This window comes from Phyllobates terribilis, unplaced genomic scaffold (genome assembly GCF_046119375.1).
Source record: "Phyllobates terribilis strain yellow unplaced genomic scaffold, ASM4611937v1 Scaffold_1__5_contigs__length_1240528914, whole genome shotgun sequence".
Taxonomy (NCBI): domain Eukaryota; kingdom Metazoa; phylum Chordata; class Amphibia; order Anura; family Dendrobatidae; genus Phyllobates; species Phyllobates terribilis.
In genome coordinates, this window is record NW_027362761.1 from 1,215,524,777 (window position 1) to 1,215,545,116 (window position 20,340).

General features: G+C 47.7%; 1 protein-coding gene across 1 annotated transcript in view; it reads left to right on the forward strand.

Moving 5' to 3' along the window:
- ATP6V1B1 (ATPase H+ transporting V1 subunit B1) overlaps positions 1 to 20,340 on the forward strand; it is a 379,213-nt gene that overhangs the window by 248,666 nt on the left and 110,207 nt on the right. Inside the window, exon 3 of the mRNA XM_073649636.1 lies at positions 9,836 to 9,934. Within this exon, the coding sequence (XP_073505737.1) occupies positions 9,836 to 9,934 (99 nt within the window). The remainder of the gene's footprint in view (positions 1 to 9,835; positions 9,935 to 20,340) is intronic.

Sequence of the window (20,340 nt, forward strand, 5' to 3'; positions counted from 1 at the left end):
CTCCCAAAAGGTGGGCAGTGTTTACAAAATATATACAAGATATTATAAAGGAGACAATTTACATGTATGCATCAACAGTTATTAAAATAAAAGGGATAAGTAATAGCAAAACCTGCTTCACAAGGTGATGGTCTCAGATTCTGTGGGGGGACGGCTCCCCGGAAATTAGGTGTGATTCCTCCACACAGCGAAGAGTGCTTGCGTCTAATGTCCCTGAGTTGGAATAAGCCAAAATGGACGTTCTGGTTTTTAGTAAGGAGGCAAAACACTAGGACACACTCATGTTGTTTACCTCACACGTGGGCTCGATTTTGTGAACCCACCCAGCTGTACAAGACATAAAAATCCTTCATCTTTCATATCTTGGTATGGGGGGGCCCCACATCCAAGATGGATACATCATGTTTGCCGTCACCAATATTCACAAAGATTGATATCAAATATGATATTTCTATGACATTCAGAAGCTCAGAACCCATTTCCTAGGTTTCTGGTGGTTTCCCAGTTATGAAAGATACACCATCATAACTGGAAAAAGGTGAGCATCCCAAAAATGTGGTCCATGTGTTTGTGACAGTCATGTGCATTATTAAACTCGACATTAAAAGTTTGTACAGTTACACAATAGGACTTTGGAGGGGAAATCCAGTGTAGACCAGTATGCTTGCTCTTGGCTGAGGTTTATGGCGTTTATAAAAATTCCTTGTTTGGGGGAAGCAAGAGTAGAGTTCTATGGATGTCCCATCCAAGTGAACAGGGGGCGGAGATTTAAGACATCTCTGGCTGTCCTTTCAACATTTTTAAAACTAGGACAAAAATACATTTTGCCTGACACCTCCCCTTTTTAGACTGCGCTATGGAGGTAGGACCTTCTGGTACTCCTCCAGGCGTATCTCTGGAGGCTCCCCTCGCCGGGACAACCCATCGGCATTGCCATGCTCGCTGCCTTTGCGGTGTTGAACGGTAAAGACGTACTGCTGTAGGGTGAGGCTCCAGCGTACCAACCTACCATTGGCACCGGACATGGTGTGCAGCCAACTCAGGGGGTTGTGGTCAGTCATGACAGTGAAGGGGCGCCCGTACAAGTAAGGCTGTAAGCGGTGCAGGTCCCATACAATGGCCAGGCACTCCTTCTCTATGGTGGAATAGGCCACTTCCCTCGGCAGCAGTTTCCGGCTTAGGTACAACAAGGGGTGTTCTTGGTTCCCCGAGTCGACTTGGCTGAGCACAGCACCGAGGCCAAACTCACTGGCGTTGATCTGTACAAAGAATGGCCATGTGCCGTCGACCGCCTTTAGCACAGGGGAGCTGCTCGGGGCAGCCTTCAAAGCCCGAAAGGCCACCTCGCATTCATCTGTCCATTTGACTGGATGGGGTAGGCTCCTCTTGGTGAGGTCTGTCAAGGGCTTCGCAAGGCTACTATAGTCTTGTACAAAGAGTCTATAGTACCTTGCGGTGCCCAAGAAGGACTGCACCTGCTTCTTGGTCCTGGGGGTGGGCCAGGACACGATAGCGTCCACCTTCCCAGGCTCTGGCTTCAGAGTACCCCCACCTACCCGGTGCCCCAGGTAGTGGACCTCGTTCATGCTCATCTGGCACTTTCCTGGCTTGATGGTCAAGCCCGCCTGGTGAATGCGCCTGAGCACCTGCCGCAGATCCTCCCAGGTGGGACTGAAGACGGTAATGTCATCCAGGTACGCCGCTGCGTACCTCTCCAGTCCCTGGAGCAGGTGGTTGACCATTCGCTGGAAAGTGGCAGGGGCATTTTTCATGCCAAAAGGCATGACGGGGGATTCATACAATCCGAAGGGGTGATAAAGGCGGACTTCTCCTGGGCCTTGGGGCTCAAGGGAATCTGCCAATATCCCTGACTCAGATCCATAATGGAGAGATAGCTCACGCTGGCTAACCTCTCAAGCAGCTCCTCAATGCGTGGCATTGGTTGTGCATCAGAGGCTGTGATAGCGTTGAGTCCCCTCTAGTCCACACAGAACCGAGTGGTCTGGTCCTTCTTTGGCACCAGGATTACAGGTGAGGCCCATGCGCTCTTGGACCGCTTAATCACCCCCAACTTCAGCATCTCCTCGACCTCCTGGCGCATGACATGCTGCATCTCGTCTGAGATTCGATAGGCTGTCCGTCGGAGTGGCGCATGATTCCCGGTGTCCACTTCATGGACCGCCGCCTCAGTCCTGCCAGGCATGTTGGTGAACACTGCTTGGAAGGGTTTCAGCACTGCCCGCATCTGAGACCTCTGGGGTGCGGATAGCAAGGCGCTTATCTCTACATCCTCTAGGGACCCGCTGGCCTTCGCTTGGGCCAGCATGTCCAAGAGGGGGTCGTCCTCCCCTTCCTTGGGCAGGCTGCAGACTGGTAGGACGCAGGCTCCATGTTCTTGATGAGCCTTCATCATATTAACATGAAAAGCCTTCCGCCTACCCCGCGCGTGGTCAAGAGGGATCACGTAGGTGACCGGGTTGAGCTGTTGGTGAATTACGTACGGGTCTTCCCAGGCCGCCTGAAGCTTGTCCTTTGGTACGGGGACCAGCACCCACACCTTCTGACCCACCTGGTAGGTCCACGCTCAGACGTTCTGGTTGTACCAATGCTTCTGGTCAGCCTGGGCTTGCGCCATGTTGTCATGCACCAACTGTGTCAAGGTCTGCATCTTGTCATGGAAGCGCATGACATACTCCACGATGGACACTCCTGGGGAGCTCGCAGGATTCCCTTATCAACCCAAGGGGTCCTCGGACACGCCTGTCATACAGGAGCTCAAAGGGGGAGAACCCCGTCGAGGCCTGTGGAACCTCTCTGTAAGCAAATAGCAGGTGTGGGAGGTAACGCTCCCAGTCGCGTCCCTGAGTCTCAACCAGCATTTTTAACATCTTTTTGAGGGTACCGTTGAATCGCTCACACAAACCATTGGTTTGGGGATGATACACGCTCAATACCAGATGCTGCACCTGTATTTTCTTACATAAGGCCTCCATTAAGCGAGACATGAACTGGGTCCACTGGTGAGTAAGCATCTCACTGGGGAAGCCTACTCGCAAAAAGATGGCCAAGAGGGCGTCCGCCACCTTATCCGCCCTAATTGAGGACAGGGCTACTGCCTTCGGATACCGGGTAGCATAGTCTACCACGGTAAGGATGAAACATTTTCCAGAGCTGCTGGGTATGGCCAGTGGTCCCACAATGTCCACAGCAATCCTCTGGAAAGGCTCCTCTATCACTGGCTAAGAGATCAAGGGGGCTTTGGGAGCCAGCCCTGACTTTCCCACTCTTTGACACGTGGTACAGGAGCGACAGTAGTTCACCACATCCGTCCCCATTTTGGGCCAATAAAAGTGGTGAGACAGCCGGGCCTTGGTTTTGCTGACCCCCAAGTGTCCAGCGAGTGAGATTTCATGGGCGATCCGCAACAACTCATCCCTGAATTGGTAGGGGACGACCAGCTGTCTTTCCCTCAGCCACTCCTGTTGGGGTGTACAGGGAACTGTCTCCCGGTACAACCTCCCTTGGTCCCAGAATACCCTATCCTTATCCGACTTGGAGGTGGGTTTCTCAGCGAGGCTCCTTAACGTCTCCAGGCTAGCATCTGAGTGCAGAGCTGCCTGAAACTCCTGGCTGGAGGAAGCTAGAAGTAAGGTTAAGGCCACGTCCTCACTGGGACCCTTTGGGACCGACTCTGGGTCCATAACTGATTCCGGTATTCCTCTGTCCGAGGAGGGTCCAGAAGGCAGGGCATTACTTGCGTTCTGGGCACTCTGACTGCGGGTAACAGTGGTTATGTAGGCCGTCTCCCCGGGGAATAACACCGTCCCATCAGCCTGCGCGGCTATGAGTACTACTTCCCCATCCTCCCCCATTACCTCGGGCACAGTGCTACTTATGGGGCAGCTACCATCAGCCCGATCACCGTCTGTTGTGACACTGGTCGCTGGCACAGCACCACCTGCTTCATGGTCCCCGTGCCTCTCCCCATTACCCTTATCACTGACACTTGCTCCTGCTAGGGGATCCTCAGCAATATCACCCCGCAGCGTGACATGGCTGAGTTCTCCTGTACCTTCAAATACATCATCATCATCATCAGGTAAAGCTTTGACATTCACATTATCAGCATTAACCTTAGCAACCGTATCAGATCGGGGAGGGGTGTCAGGGACATACTAAGCAAACATCCTCCCCAAATCAGTTCCCAACAAAACATTTGCAGTTAGGTTTTCAGATACTCCCACTTCCTTCACCCCACTCCCCGCACCCCAATCAATAAAAACCTGGGCCATGGGCAAGGGGCATCGGACGCCCCCAATCCCGGTGACAGTCAGGGTCTTTCCGGGAATAAGCGCTTCAGGGGACACCAGTTCGGATGAGGGTTCGTTCGGCCCCAGTGTCCTTGAGGCCTACAGTGACAGTGTCCTCCACAGTGACAGACTGCAAGTTTTCACAGGCCCTCCCAACCGGCCCACCCACCAAAAGAACTGATGCACTAGGCCCTGGGGCCTTGGATGGGGGGTTCTTCCTCTGCTTCTCTGGGCAAGTGGCGCTGAGATGACCAGTCTGGTTGCAGAAATAACACTTGCGGGAATCAGATGCAGCCCGGTCTTTGGTAACGGGGACAAGGCCTCCGGAAGGTCGGCTGGCAGGGGCAGGGATGGTGGTTGATGGCTTACCTCCTTTCCAGTTGGCGACGACCGGCTTCCGCACCTCCGGTCTCCGGTTGGCCTCGTAGGTGTCTGTGATCTGCGCTGCTTTATTGGCATCTGGGGGCTCCCGATCCATCACGAACTGCCGTACCTCAGTCGGACACAGATGCAGGAACTGGTCTTTCACCATCAGATCCTTTAGCTGCTCAAAGGTGGTCGCTGACAGTCCTTGGATCCACTGCTCAAAGTTGGTTCTGAGCCCATGTACCACATCGCTGTAACTGTCGTGCGGTCCACGTTGGAGGTTCCGGAACTTTTTACGGTACACCTCAGGAGTCAGTTGGAACCTCTGGATTAGGGCCTGCTTAATGGCATCATAGTTCCCATCTAGGCCCTGAGGAAGAGCTACAAACACATCCAGAGCTTTGACTCGCAGCCCTGCAGTTAAGTACCGGGCCCACTGGTCCACAGGCAGCTGGTACTGTCTGCAAGTCTTTTCAAAACCCCTCAGAAAGGTGTCGAGGTCGCCGTCCTTTTCCATCACAGGAAAATGGTCTGGACGGGGTTTAAACAGGGTCTCATTGTTGGTCTCACCGTTCCGTGAGGTGGATGGTGAGATCCCGAGTTGGGCCATCTGCAGTTCATGGGCCCTCTGAGCTTGGGCCTGCCACTCGGCTCGCTCGGCCTTTCGCTCGGATCTCTTGGCCTCTCGCTGGGCTTGGGCCTCCGCTCACCGCTGGACAGCCTCCTGGTGCTGCTGAATTACTTTCAGCCGTCCTTCATGATCCTCTGCAGGAAGTTGCTGTAGAGCCATCTGCAGATAGGGGTCCAGGCAGCCCTGGTCGCTGACGCGGCGTGCGTCTACAGGTGGGACCCCTACAGCAGTACTGTTCCTATCTCGGCTGACCCCTGGCCATGCTGAGGTCTGGAGACAAGCTTGCTCTGCCTCCAGTTGCGCCAGTGCAGCAGCCATTTGTTCTTTGTTTTTGCCGAGGGGGTCAATGCCTTTGGTTATATATATTCCAATAAGAGTGTCCTTTTTCTGCTGGCTGTACCAGAGCTCCCCAACTACGACCATGATCACCAAAATACAAAAAGAAAAAAACGAAGAAGGGTAGGGGTAACTGCTACACATACAGTATTGTCTCAGATCTAATAAACACTGAGTTCGATCTTCAAAACTTTTGCGCAGGGTCCAGGTAAGAACCGTGCAAGTTTTTAGTGAGAGGAATGATTGCTCAAACCAGATCACTAATGTCCTATGATCCCACCGCTGCCCCCAGTTGTCAGGAAAACTTGGTCAGACCTTGCAGCCCTCTGGCGCCCCCTTATCATGTCTCCTGTTGCGCCATTTGTTGCTGCTGCTACTGCTCTCTGTGCTGCTGTAACAATTGCTGGTGCTGCTGGTGCTTTGCCTGCTGTGCCTGCACCAGATGTTTAAGCAGGTCCTCCATTTTGAATGGCGTCGCTTGCTGGCTTGTGGCAGACTACACCCAGGACATGCAGTACGTCTTGTAGCAGTCACACGTGTTTGCTGGGAATGCGGCCCGCACTTCTAACACCAATTGTAGGGTTTCTACTCACTTGGGTGCATCAGGAGACAAACAGAAAGCATTTTCATTTAAATGTCAATGTCGATTTATTACCTCATAAACCGTGCATAAGCAAAAGGGAAAACAAACAGCCTTTAGTGAAGGCAAAACAAAGTAAACAGTCCTTCAGGCAAAGTCTCTGGTTAGCCAGTCCTGTGGGCACACAGGCTGGATAGCATCCAGTCCACTGGCTCAGTCTGGAGACAACAAAACACAGGAGGCCTTCTCCCTCCATACACACAGACCATGTGTCAAACAAAGTACTCCATTTTAACTTGTTAACCACACCCAGAGATGAGGTATGTGGGCAGCCAGAGGAGGAAACCCACGCAAACACAGGGAGAACATACAAACTCCTTACAGATGTTGCCCTGGGTTGGATTTGAACCCAAGACCCCATGCTGCAAGGCTGCAGTGCTAACCACTGAGCCACTGCGTGCTAACCACTAAGTCACTGTGCTAACCACTGAGCCACTGCGTGCTAACCACTGAGCCACCGTGTGTTAACCACTGAGCCACTGTGTGCTAACCACTGAGCCACCGTGTGCTAACCACTGAGCCAGAAAGGGAATAGGCTCCTATATCCACTTATAGTGACTAGGGGATGCTGGGCCTTGTAGTGGTCCCATACATCACCACTCTAATGGCATAATTTGGGCATCACTTATCAGTGCTAGTGATCTACCTCATATAGCTCCCTCTATTGGTACAGGATAGCATTGCAGGCTTCATCATGAGATAAAAAAAAGCCTCTATTATGGCCCGAGAGCAGCTCCTTGTTTATAATTTTTACTTTTATATGAAAATTAAATCATTTATTGTTGATAACACACATTAAAAAATAAAAAAGGGCTTTAATGGGGCGAGAGCACAAATTGTCCAAAATATTTCCCAACTCCGACTTTAAAAATATGGAAACCGAATGATTTCATGTCGCGTGTAATCCGTGCCATATACCTGAGTAACAATGTCATGTGCGCCGTGTAACTAAGTGCTGAGCGCACATGTAGCAGAGCTGTGTGTGTCACTAGGACCGGAGCGATCCAGCTCTGCTATATCTGTGTATAGTGGGCCATGTACACATAGGGCATGTAAGGATTCTGTATGGAGCTGCGCAGCTCGATCCCCGGGCATGGCGGCCGTGCCCAGGTTTGGAGTCTCTCCAGGCATTTTTATAGGTTTTACCCATAATCTCAGAATGCGATGCCAATAAAAATTGCAACAATATCATTTGAAGTAAGTAGAACAGCGAGGATGGCAAAGCACCAACTAGTAATCTTATTAAATGGACTCTCTGGGAAAAGAAACAAAGGTTCCAATTCAGCTGCGGTTATACAACACTGTGCAGATTATCCAGAAACCTGCAGAGGAGAAAAAGCTTCTATGGCGGAGACCAAAGCGGCAAATCCCAGAGGAACTAAAAGCAGCGATTACAAAAAACACTCCAATAACTACTAATTATAACATTCAAGAAGAAAATATAAATAATATAATACCGCACTATGTACAAGAATATAACTACTATAATACTGCTCCTATGTACAAGTATATAACTACTATAATACTGCCCCTATATACAAGAATATAACTACTATAATACTGCTCCTATGTACAAGAATATAACTACTATAATACTGCCCCTATGTACAAGAATATAACTACTATAATACTGCCCCTATGTACAAGAATATAACTACTATAATACTGCCCCTATGTACAAGAATATAACTGCTATAATACTGCCTCCTATGTACAAGAATATAACTACTATAATACTGCCCCTATGTACAAGAATATAACTACTATAATACTGCTCCTATGTACAAGAATATAACTACTATAATACTGCCCCTATGTACAAGAATATAACTGCTATAATACTGCCTCCTATGTACAAGAATATAACTACTATAATACTGCTCCTATGTACAAGAATATAACTACTATAATACTGCCCCCTATGTACAAGAATATAACTACTATAATACTGCTCCTATGTACAAGAATATAACTACTATAATACTGCCCCTATGTACAAGAATATAACTACTATAATACTGCCCCCTATGTACAAGAATATAACTACTATAATACTGCTCCTATGTACAATAATATAACTACTATAATACTGCCCCTATGTACAAGAATATAACTACTATAATACTGCTCCTATGTACAAGAATATAACTACTATAATACTGCCCCCTATGTACAAGAATATAACTACTATAATACTGCTCCTATGTACAATAATATAACTACTATAATACTGCTCCTATGTACAAGAATATAACTACTATAATACTGCCCCTATGTACAAGAATATAACTACTATAATACTGCTCCTATGTACAAGAATATAACTACTATAATACTGCCCCTATGTACAAGAATATAACTACTATAATACTGCTCCTATGTACAAGAATATAACTACTATAATACTGCTCCTATGTACAAGAATATAACTACTATAATACTGCTCCTATGTACAAGAATATAACTACTATAATACTGCTCCTATGTACAAGAATATAACTACTGTAATACTACCCCTATGTAAAAGAATATAACTACTATAATACTGCTCCTATGTACAAGAATATAACTACTATAATACTGCCCCCTATGTACAAGAATATAACTACTATAATACTGCCCCTATGTGCAAGAATATAACTACTATAATACTGCTCCTATGTATAAGAATATAACTACTATAATACTGCCCCCCATGTACAAGAATATAACTACTATAATACTGCTCCTATGTACAAGAATATAACTGCTATAATACTGCCCCCTATGTACAAGAATATAACTACTATAATACTGCTCCTATGTACAAGAATATAACTACTATAATACTGCCCCTATGTACAAGAATATAACTACTATAATACTGCTCCTATGTACAAGAATATAACTACTATAATACTGCTCCTATGTACAAGAATATAACTACTATAATACTGCTCCTATGTACAAGAATATAACTACTATAATACTGCTCCTATGTACAAGAATATAACTACTATAATACTGCTCCTATGTACAAGAATATAACTACTATAATAATGCCCCTATGTACAAGAATATAACTACTATAATACTGCTCCTATGTACAAGAATATAACTACTATAATACTGCTCCTATGTACAAGCATATAAATACGATAAAATCAATTTTTTTATAAGTATAATTAAATTCTGAATTAAAAAAATGAACAAGCTCAATAAATAAAATTATAACTAATTATATTATGTTCTTGCCTCCTAAATATATCTCAATCTTCATCTCGCAGTTTCCGGTGTTGAGCATGGTTAAATATAATATTCTTTCTGGGCCAAATAGTTTATAAATAGTGTTTTTTTTTGTAGTTTATAAATATGTCTAATCCAGAACAAGCGCGTTCTTTTTGGCACATTTTGCCCCAGGACAGGCTCTCTCATTCATAGATATGCCCGCTGTCTTCTACAGATGGGAACTTCTTTGCACGTTTCTTTGTTAAATAAGCTTTGGAGATGCACAGTGTGAATGGCCACCTGTGGAAAGTTTTTGTAGTTATTGTCCTTTGCTTTCTATTTTAGTTTGCCCAGTATGCGGAGATCGTCAACTTCACCCTTCCTGATGGAACTGTGCGTAGTGGTCAAGTTTTGGAGGTTGTAGGCTCTAAGGCCATTGTCCAGGTAAATGCTGACATCTATGTGGAATTATCAGCTCACTTGTCTCCTCATCTTCATTATCTCTTTCTAGTTCAAAAACCTTTCTTCTCCATGTCCTTAATCCTTTATCCATTTCTAGATTTACTAAGTTCATCTCCTCCTTACTATGTCTCCACTAGTCTTATTTATTCCCTGCTCCATCTCTCTCCTGCTCCACCTGCTCCATCTCTCTCCTGCTCCACCTGCTACATCTCTTTCCTGCTCCACAAGTTCCATCTCTCTCTTACTCCATCACTCTCCAGCTACCCCCGCTCCAACCCCTTTCTGCTCCACAGGCGCCATCTCTCTTCTATCTAGTATATTCATCTCTCTCCTGCTCTATCAGCTCTATCTCTCTCCTCCAACAGCTTCATCTTCCCCCTGCCCCACCAGCTCCATGTTTCTCCTGCTTCAACAGCTCCATCTCTCTCCTTCTCCACCAGCACTGTCTCTCCTACTTCTCAAGCTCCATCTCTGTCCTGCTCTACTAGATTCCTCTCTCTCTTGCTCTACCAGCTCCATCTCTCTCCTTCTCCACCAGCCACGTCTCTCCTGCTTCTCAAGCTCCATCTCTCTCCTGCTCTACTATATTAATCTCTCTCCTGCTCCAACAGCCTCATCTCTCTCCTGCTCTACTAGATTAATCTCTCTCCTGCTCCAACAGCTCCATCTCTCTCCTGCTCTATCAGCTACATATCTGTCCTGCTCCACCAGCTCCACAATCTTTATATCTCTCCTATAGCTCTCCTACAGCTTCTCCAGTTTCATCTGGCTCCTGATTCACCAGCTCCATCTCTCTCCTGCTTCCCAAGCATCATTTCTCTCCTGCTCCACCAGCTCAATCTCTCTTCTGCACCTCTCTCTCTCCTGCTCTACCAGCTCCATATCTCTCCTGCTCTACCGGCTCCATCTCTCTCCTGCTCTACAAACTCCATATCTCTCCTGCTCTACCAGCTCCATCTTTCTTTTGCTCCACCAGCTCCATCTCTCTCCTGCTTCACCAGCTTCATATCTCTCCTGCTCTACCAGCTCCATCTCTCTCCTGCTTCACCAGCTTCATCTCTCTCCTTCTCCACCAGCTCCATCTCTCTACTGCTCTACAAGATTAATCTCTTCTGCTTCACCAGCTCCATTTCTCTCCTGCTCCACCAGCTCCACATCTCTCCTGCTTCCCAAGCATCATTTCTCTCCTGCTCCACCAGCTCAATCTCTCTTCTGCACCTCTCTCTCTCCTGCTCTACCAGCTCCATATCTCTCCTGCTCTACCGGCTCCATCTCTCTCCTGCTCTACAAACTCCATATCTCTCCTGCTCTACCAGCTCCATCTTTCTTTTGCTCCACCAGCTCCATCCCTCTTTTTCTTCATTAGCTCCATGTCTCTCATGCTCTACTAGGCTCGTCCCTCTTCTACTCCGCCACATCTTCCATCTCTCTTGTAATCCACCAGCTCTCTCTCTCTCTTCTGCTCCACCATCTCCATCTCTCCTCCTCTACCCCATTTACACGCACATTAGTTTTCCTTCTTTCCTGATCTTGTTTCTTGTTTTGTTGATCCATATCCTTCCTACTTTCACAACCATCCATGGTGTTATCACCATCGTTTCTATGACCCCCAATTCCCCTTCTCCATTTTCCTTTTGTTTCATTGCTGCAGGTACTTTACACTCCAGACCAGTGTTACATAGATCTCTCCTCCATTGGCAATCATATTCTCACAGGAAATAATGATCACTATTTTTAAACTTTTGTCGAGTGTGCCACAAAAAGTGAAGAACTTTTTACAAAATATTCAGACTTTTGGGGATTTACTTTATGCCACAACTGGTGTGAGCTCATGGCCAAACTGGGGATAGGGCCAACAGGACGATGATTACTTGACCCCTGGCATTAAAATCCATTAATAGTTATTAAGGATGAGCGAGCGTGCTCGCTACTGCTCGGTACTTGCCCGAGCATCTCACTGCTCGAAATGCTTAGTGCTCTGCCAGTATTTCCGGGATGTTCGGGAGGGAGCTCGGGTCCCCTCCCTGCATGTTTGGCGCTGTTTAGACAGTGAATAAACATGCGGAGATTGCCTGCCACTCACTGTAATGCCGTAGCCATCTTGGTTGTGGCATTACAGTGATTGGCTGGCCGCATAGCATCATCGGGTTTATATCAGACCTGGCGCCGCCATGCTCGTCACAGTCTACCCCGGAAACAGGCAGAGTAGGGAGAGGCGCTGCTGATTGAGGGACAGAATTGGCGGTTTATTAGTTAGTGTAGGTATTCCACAGCAAGATGTATATATCCATCTGAACTAACAGTCCTTCTGAGGACTAATCCAGCTGCATATTTTACTGGTGATAGCAGGAGTTAGGCAGGGTTTGTGGTAGAGATGAGCGTTGTTCTACTCGAACTGTTCGCCAATCTCAAATTCGAGCTGTTTTGGGCGGTGTTCGAGCCGGTCGGCGAACACGAACAATTTGAGAAAAATTCGGCTGTTCGAGGTTATGTTCGATAACTGTTCGTGCACCATAATCATAACTGGATTTTTTCTCAGTAATGATGAAAATTAATGTTAATACGCAGTTTGAGTGTACAGCGGGGCGGGGGGAGGGGCAGGGGATGGATCTCTGCAGAAATAATGAAGATCTCCATTTTTTTTTCTCTTTCCCGCATTTGCAGTGGGGAGGTGCAATCTGTCAGCCTATCAGCAGCGCACACACGGAGCGAAGTGCTTTTTTTCACACAAGCAAGGGCATGTGTGATTGGCAGTGTATGTCACATGTCCTTGCCCTATAAGACCCAGCCATTTTCCCCGTCGCCACCATTTTCTCACTGCTGCAGCTGCGTGTTAGACGGCACCGCTGTTGCTGTGTGCGCTATACCTTGTTAATTTCAAGCCAATTTTCGCACAAATATACAGATAGCTTGGGAGTAGGGAATAGTTGTGATTGCAGTCCTTTTAAGGACTAGGTTACAGCATTTCCTACGACTTTTATCAGGCAGGTCTGTGCTCTTAAATAGATAGATTGTGGGAGTAAAGACTAATTGTAATTGGAGTCCTTTTCAGGACTAGGTTACATCAGTTCCTATCAGTTTTTGCCAGGCAGGTCTGTGCCAGTGCTGTGCAAGTTTTTTTCACAGCATTTGGCTGAATCTAGCAAAGCTAATCCTTTTTGGCCTATTGCAGAGTGTGTTAGTCAGTGGAGTAGCCTATCTGTGTTGCAAGATATACCACCTGTGTATAGAATACCAATTTTTTTACTGCACCTAGTGAAGTAAAATCTTTTGGGCATAGCATCATTCTATTAGTCCATCTATACTGACCTCCATCAGGTTGCAAACTGAATATAATTTTTTTCTGCATCTAGCTCTGAAAAAATATTTGGGCTTCTAGCGGTGTGTGGGACTTGGTCTATTAGTCCATCTATACTGACCTCCATCAGGTTGCAAATTAAAAATAATTTTTTTCTGCATCTAGCTCTGAAAAAATATTTGGGCTTCTAGCGGTGTGTGGGACTTGGTCTATTAGTCCATCTATACTGACCTCCATCAGGTTGCAAATTAAAAATAATTTTTTTCTGCATCTAACCCAGCCAATAGTTTTGGCCTAATACCACAGTTTGGCCACTCAGCTCTGCTCGGTTCCCATCCATTGTTTTTTTGTGCAAACAACTCCAGAGTTGTGAATTAGTTAACCACCAAAATGAGTGGAAAAAGGCCTGCTGCTGGTGGAAAGGGGAATAGGCGTGTTGGGAAGGGGAAAAAAGGTTGTGTCCGTGGGGTAGGTGCAGAAGAAAGACCATCTTCCAGCCAAACTAAAATGTCTACTTCTTTTAGCGGACAATGTGATAAGATCCCTTTCTTACGGCCACGCCAATCGCTACAAATTCCAGATGAGGCACAAAAACAGCAGGTGCTTCAACGGATATCAAGTGCTCCTTTAAGTGGGCTCTCCTCCACATCAACTTCAACATCACAAATACTCCAGTCCTCAAAGGTGTCACCCAAATCGCACTTGCTTCCTCACAGCTCCCAAATCTCCAGCTGCCCGTCTGAGTATGAGGTAGAACAGATGGTTGAGTCTGCAGAGCTGTTTACTCATACTATAGCCTGGGAATCAGAGGTCGACTCCAGCGCTTCTGTGAATCCAGACGAGGAAATGATCTGCACTGATGCCCAGAATCTTTATGAGTTGGATCCAGGACCAGACGCAGAAGGTTCTGACCATAATGTAGACCCTCATTCCCAAACTGTAACTCCTGTTGGTGGAGACAATGAGGAAGACGATGATAAGACTCAAATACCTGATTGGAGCGACAACTTTAGTTTTTTGTCAGGGCAGGAACAGGTTGGCTCTGAGGACGACGGGTGTGATAACGCACAGGGTGATGATGATGAGGTTGGAGATCCCACTTACTGTCAACCCACAGTCAGCCAAGAGATGAGGTCAGCAGAGGAGGTGGAGGAAGATGCTAGTGACGACGAGGTCAGGTTGCGCCTTCCTGGACAGAGACGTAGTACTGGAAGCACGTCAACAACTGCATCCTCAAACACAACTCTGCCTCTCACCACAAGTCGTGGTGGCTCTTCAGGTCGCATGGGTGCTAAGCCTTGCATAGCCTGGGCATTTTTTCAGATCGATAAAGATGACCCAACTCATGTTATCTGTAACATTTGTCAGCAAAAGCTAAGTAGAGGCCAAAAAATACATAGTTTGAGTACTTCATGCATGAACCGGCACATGGACATGAAGCATAAGTTGCAGTGGGAAGCTCACTGTGCTACAATGCGGCCTAGCCGGCCGGGCCAACCACCGTCTGCCATATCTTGTGCATCCGCGGCCTCTTCATCCTCTGTGACTGGGGGGACAGCAGTCACACCTGTTTTGGGGCGCAGACCTGCCACCTCTTTACCCGCAACAGCCAGCGTGATTGGCAGGTCATCATTTTCTTTGGAGGTGGTAACACCAGCTGGTCTTGAGCGCTGTCCGACATCGATAGCACCACCTTTGGATCAAGGCAACCTAACATGTCCGCCTGCATCTTCCTCACAGACCGGCAGTTTGCCGGGGACACCCTTATCAACCCCGTCTAAGCACAATAGCCAGCCCTCGGTCCCTCAGATGTGGACAAGTAAAAGACCATTTCCTCCTAGCCATGAGAAAGCTAAGAGGTTGAATTTCACCATCTGCAAGCTCTTGGCTACAGAAATGCTGTCTTTCCGCCTGGTGGACACAGAGGATTTTCGAGACCTTATGTCCGTCGCAGTGCCCCAGTACCAGATGCCCAGTCGGCACTACTTCTCAAGAAAGGTGTGCCTGCGCTCCACCAGCATGTCGCACACAACATCACCGCTTCTTTGAGAAACTCTGTGTGTGACAGGGTGCATTTCACCACAGACACTTGGACGAGTAGGCATGGACAGGGGCGTTACATGTCGCTGACTGGGCACTGGGTAACTATGGTGACAGCAGGACAAGGGGCTGCTGTCCAAGTCTTGCCGTCCCCACGAGTTGTGCGTCAATCCTCTTTATGTCATTTTTCCTCCACTGCTTCTGCCTCCTCAACCTCCTCTCGGTCTTCCACCTGCACCCAAAGCCTGTCTGGTCATGCCACAAGCTTTCTAACTGCGCAGAAGGGATCCTGCACACCTCCTTACTATGCTGGCAGTAGGGCTCAACGTCATCAGGCGGTTTTTACATTGAAATGTCTGGGAAATGTGAGTCACACAGCTGAGGAGTTGTGGTCAGCTCTGGAGAACCAATTTCATGAATGGTTGTCTCCACTGGACCTGAAACCAGGGAAGGCCGTGTGCGACAATGCTGCAAACCTGGGTGCGGCCCTTCGCCGGGGCAATGTCACACACGTGCCTTGTATGTCTCACGTGTTGAACCTGGTTGTCCAGCAATTTTTAGCCCACTATCCCAGACTAGATGGCCTTCTGCAGAGGGCACGGTCGCTGTGTGCTCACTTCCGCCGTTCGCATCCCGCAGCTCAGCGACTTACATCTCTACAGAAGTCGTTGGGCCTGCCACTTCACCGGCTAAAATGCGATGTGCCTACCCGGTGGAATTCAACTCTGCACATGTTGCAGCGACTGTGGCAGCACCGACAAGCCCTGGTGCAATACGTTCTGACGTATAGCCTGGGCCAACGAGATTCAGAGGTGGGGCAAATCACGCTGGAGGAGTGGTCTCAGATCAGGGACCTATGCACCCTTCTGCACAGTTTTGAAATGGCGACGAAGATGTTTAGTGCTGACGATGCCATTATCAGCATGACTATTCCGGTGATTTACATGCTGGAGCACATGTTAAACAGAATTCGGAGTCAGGTGGTGGCACAAGAGGAGGTGGAGGAAGTAGAGGAGGAGGAGTTGTATGCGGAAGGGCTAACATCTGCAAGGTCCAGACGGTCGGCAGCACCAAGGCGGCAGGCATGTGAGGGTGGGGGAGATGGTTTAACCAGGGCGCATGGTAGCAGCCAAACTAGTGAGGAAGGTGCAGGAGCCCAGGAAGAAGTGGAGGACGAACTGATGGAAGACTCATCAGATGAGGGAGACCTTGATCACATTTCTGTTGTGCGAGGTTGGGGGGAGAGGACAGAGAAAGGAAGCATGATTGTTACCTCGCCACCAACACAACAGGGACTTGGTGCTCCTGGATGCGCAACACACATGAGTGCCTTCTTGCTGCACTACCTGCAACATGACCCTCGAATTGTGAGAATTAGAAATAATCCTGACTACTGGGTTGCCACACTGTTAGATCCCCGGTACAAAAGTAAATTTGCAGAAATTATTCCTGCCATAGAAAGGGATGCACGCATGCAGGAGTATCAGCAGAGACTGTTGCAGAATCTTACATGTGCTTTTCCACAAAATACCAGTGGTGCACGTAGTGAATCTCACAGTTCCAACTTGCCAACCGTGGGACCGTCAAGTGTTCAGCACTCAAACCGTAACAGAACCACAGTATCTGCTGGTAACATCAATTTTGCGGAATCATTTCACCACTTTTTTAACCCATCCTTTGCAAGGCCACAGGAGACAAGAAGTCTGACACATAGTCAACGCCTAGAGACGATGTTAGAGGAGTATCTCCAAGTAAACATTGAAGCCACGACTGTGTCACTGGACCCTTGCTCTTTTTGGGCTTCCAATCTGGATAAATGGCCGGAGCTAGCCACTTACGCCTTGGAGATCTTGTCATGCCCCGCAGCCAGCGTTCTGTCTGAACGTGTGTTCAGCGCTGCTGGTGGTGTGCTGACAGATAAGCGCACGCGGCTCTCCACTGATAATGTAGACAGACTCACGTTCATAAAGATGAACAAATCATGGATCCGAAACGACTTTTCTACCCCTGTGTCATCCTGGGGAGAGTAAAAGCTTGATGATTGGTTAAAATCACCCTACCAACCGTTTTAAGCTTTCAAATTACTAATCATGTTTATCTGTATCTTGACTGGAAAATAATTTGGGCTTTGTAGCAGTGTGCAGCACTGATTCTATTAGGCCATCTATAATAAGCTTCACCAGATTTAAAATTAAAAATAATTTTTAGCTGCATCTAGCCCGGAAAATAATTTTGGGGCTCCGAGATGCGCAAGACACATAAGTGCCTTCTTGCTGCACTACCTGCAGCATGACCCTCATATTGTCAGAATTCGAAGTAATCATGACTACTGGGTTGCCACACTCTTAGATCCCCCAAACTTTTCGATCAACCTTTTCATTTTAATAAAGACCAAAAAAATGGTCATTTTTGAAATTATAAGCATTAGCAGGTTGTTAGAAACTGAAATCAAACAGTTTTCAACTCAAAACTTTATTCTAGGTGATGTTACATTTTCACATAGGACCCCTTGTTCGAAAGGAGCTTCTGAACTCTCTCGTCCATTGAATTTGTCAGGTTTTGGATGGTTTCTGCTTCAATTGTTTTGCATGAGGACAGAATACCCTCCCAGAGCTGTTGCTTAGATGTGAACTGCCTCCCGCCATCATAGACACTCCTTTTAATGATGCTCCAAAGGTTCTGAATGGGGTAGAGGTCAGGGGAGCATGGGGGTCACACCATAAGTTTGTCCCCTTTTATGCCCATATCAGCCAGAGATGCAGATGTTTTATGTGCAGCATGAGATGGTGCATTATCATGCAGAAAAATGATCTTGCTGTGAAATACACGGTTCTTCTTCTTGAACCATGGCAGGAAGTGCTGTTTGAGAAAATCCACATACATTATGGAGTTCATCTTTAGCGCCTTCAGGGATCCTAAAGGGGCCGACAATCTCTCTCCCCATGATTCCAGCCCAAAACATTACTCCACCTCCTCCTTGTTGGCGCTGTAGCCGTGTTTGCGTGGGGTGTCCATCAACCAGCCATCCTCCACTCCATTCATCTGGACCATCGAGCGCTGCACGGCACTCATCCGTGAACAAAACAGTTTTGAAATCAGTCTTCATGTAATGTTTGGCCCACTGGAGCCGTTTCTGCTTGTGTGAAGTGGATAGAGGAGGTCGACAGGATGGCGTATGCACAGCTGCAAACCTCTGAAGGACCCTGCATCTTGTTGTTCGGGGGACGTTGGAGGCACAAGCAGCTTCAAAAACTTGTCTGCTGCTATGACAAGGCTTTTTTGCCGCTGCTCTTTCAACCTGACGTAATTGCCTGTAGGAAAGAGTCCTCAATTTGCCCTTATCAGCACGCACACGTGTGTACTGTGAATCAGCTACATACTTCTTGATTGCCAAGACACTTCATCCTGATCATCGCACAATGTTGATTGTAGTCATGCCTTGACCTAAACACTCCACAATTTGTTGCTTCTCAGCAGCCGACACATCCTTTTTCTTTCCCATTTTGGCAGAAAATGTAGGCTGCTTAATAATGTGAGAGAGCCTTCTTAAGTAGTCTTGCCTTTCATTGGACACACCTGCCAAACTAATTAGCACAGGTGTCTGCAATTGCTTACAGTGATATAAAGAGCCCTGACACACATCACCATCAATGAGTTTAACTGACAAACAAACAAATTCTTCCCTTATCACTCCTAAACACTTTTTGCATAATAATTTGGAACGCGGTGTACATGTGCTTTTCCACAAAACACCAGCGGTTCACGTAGTGAATCTTACAGTTCTAACATGCCAACCGTGGTCTGTATGGAGTTGTTCAATAAAGGGCCCAAAATTAAGATAACATAGATGGGAGAGGTCTCTATGAATAGGAATTCCTAAGTATTTGATACCCTGTGAGGGCCAGGCAAAGGGAAAGTTGGACTGGATGGAATCCTATATGGATTTGGGGAGGGAGACATCGAGGGCCTCAGACTTCGCTGCATTGATTTTAAAATTTTACCATGTAACAAAGTGATCTATTTCAGCCATAACAGCATGGATGGATATATGTGATTGAGTGATATATACTAGGACATCATCAGCAAATAGAGAGCACTTGTACTCGGTGCCTCCCACCTCAATCCACCTAATATTGGGGTTATGGCGAATTGATGAGAGCAGGTGCTCCGTCACTAGGATGTATAAGAGAGGGGACAGAGGACATCCCTGCCTTGTCCCATTGGTGATTGTGAAAGGTGATGAAAATGTTCTGACGCACCCCCTGGGCCTTGGGACACCCGGAGCCGGACCCTTTTTGGTGGATGCTGGTGGTTGTAGTCTTCGTGGCGGCGATCCGGTTCCGTGGCTCAGGGCGGTCAAACCAGTGGCGGAACTATTTATGTGGTTTTGATGTTTAAATGTCCGACTACGCCACCCGTGGATTGCGGTCAGAGTGAACCGCCGCTGCAGGGCAGACCGCTAAGGCTGGTGTTGTGGGTGCAGCAGAGTGTAGCATAACTCCCCACGGGAGGAGTATAGCCTCAGGGCAGTGTATGCGGAGGATGGGGGTGATGGTGCAGGGCAGCAGCAGTAACGACACGGAGTCAGTGATGCAGTCCAGGGCCTTTACTCACAGTTCTTATTATCCAGACCACGTCTGCAGGTAACGGCTGCCCACGTCGTACTGTGCTCACCAGGTGAGGGGCTCAGACAACTCCCAGATAACTTTGGAGCGCTTCACAGGACCCCCTTTGTGTGTCCTTTGTCTGGCCTTTCTTACCAACACTTCTGTCCGGCTGCCTCGGGCCTCCTCTTGGTAAACTTGGCGCCAGTTTCCCTGACCCTATGTGGTGCCTTCCTAGCGGGTGGAGCAAGGGGCTGCGCCACATAAAATGTCAGAGCCTCCGGTTTCTAGCTGAGGGTCGTTTCCTGCCTCCACTAGTTCGGGGACCGGTCTCCCCCTTTGGCCTGACCCCTCCACGCAGGTGGATTCGGGCGTGCGGTGGCGACTCGCCCGTCCGCACCCCTGGGATCCCTTCATTCCTCGTTCCTGGAGCCTTCTCCACTCCT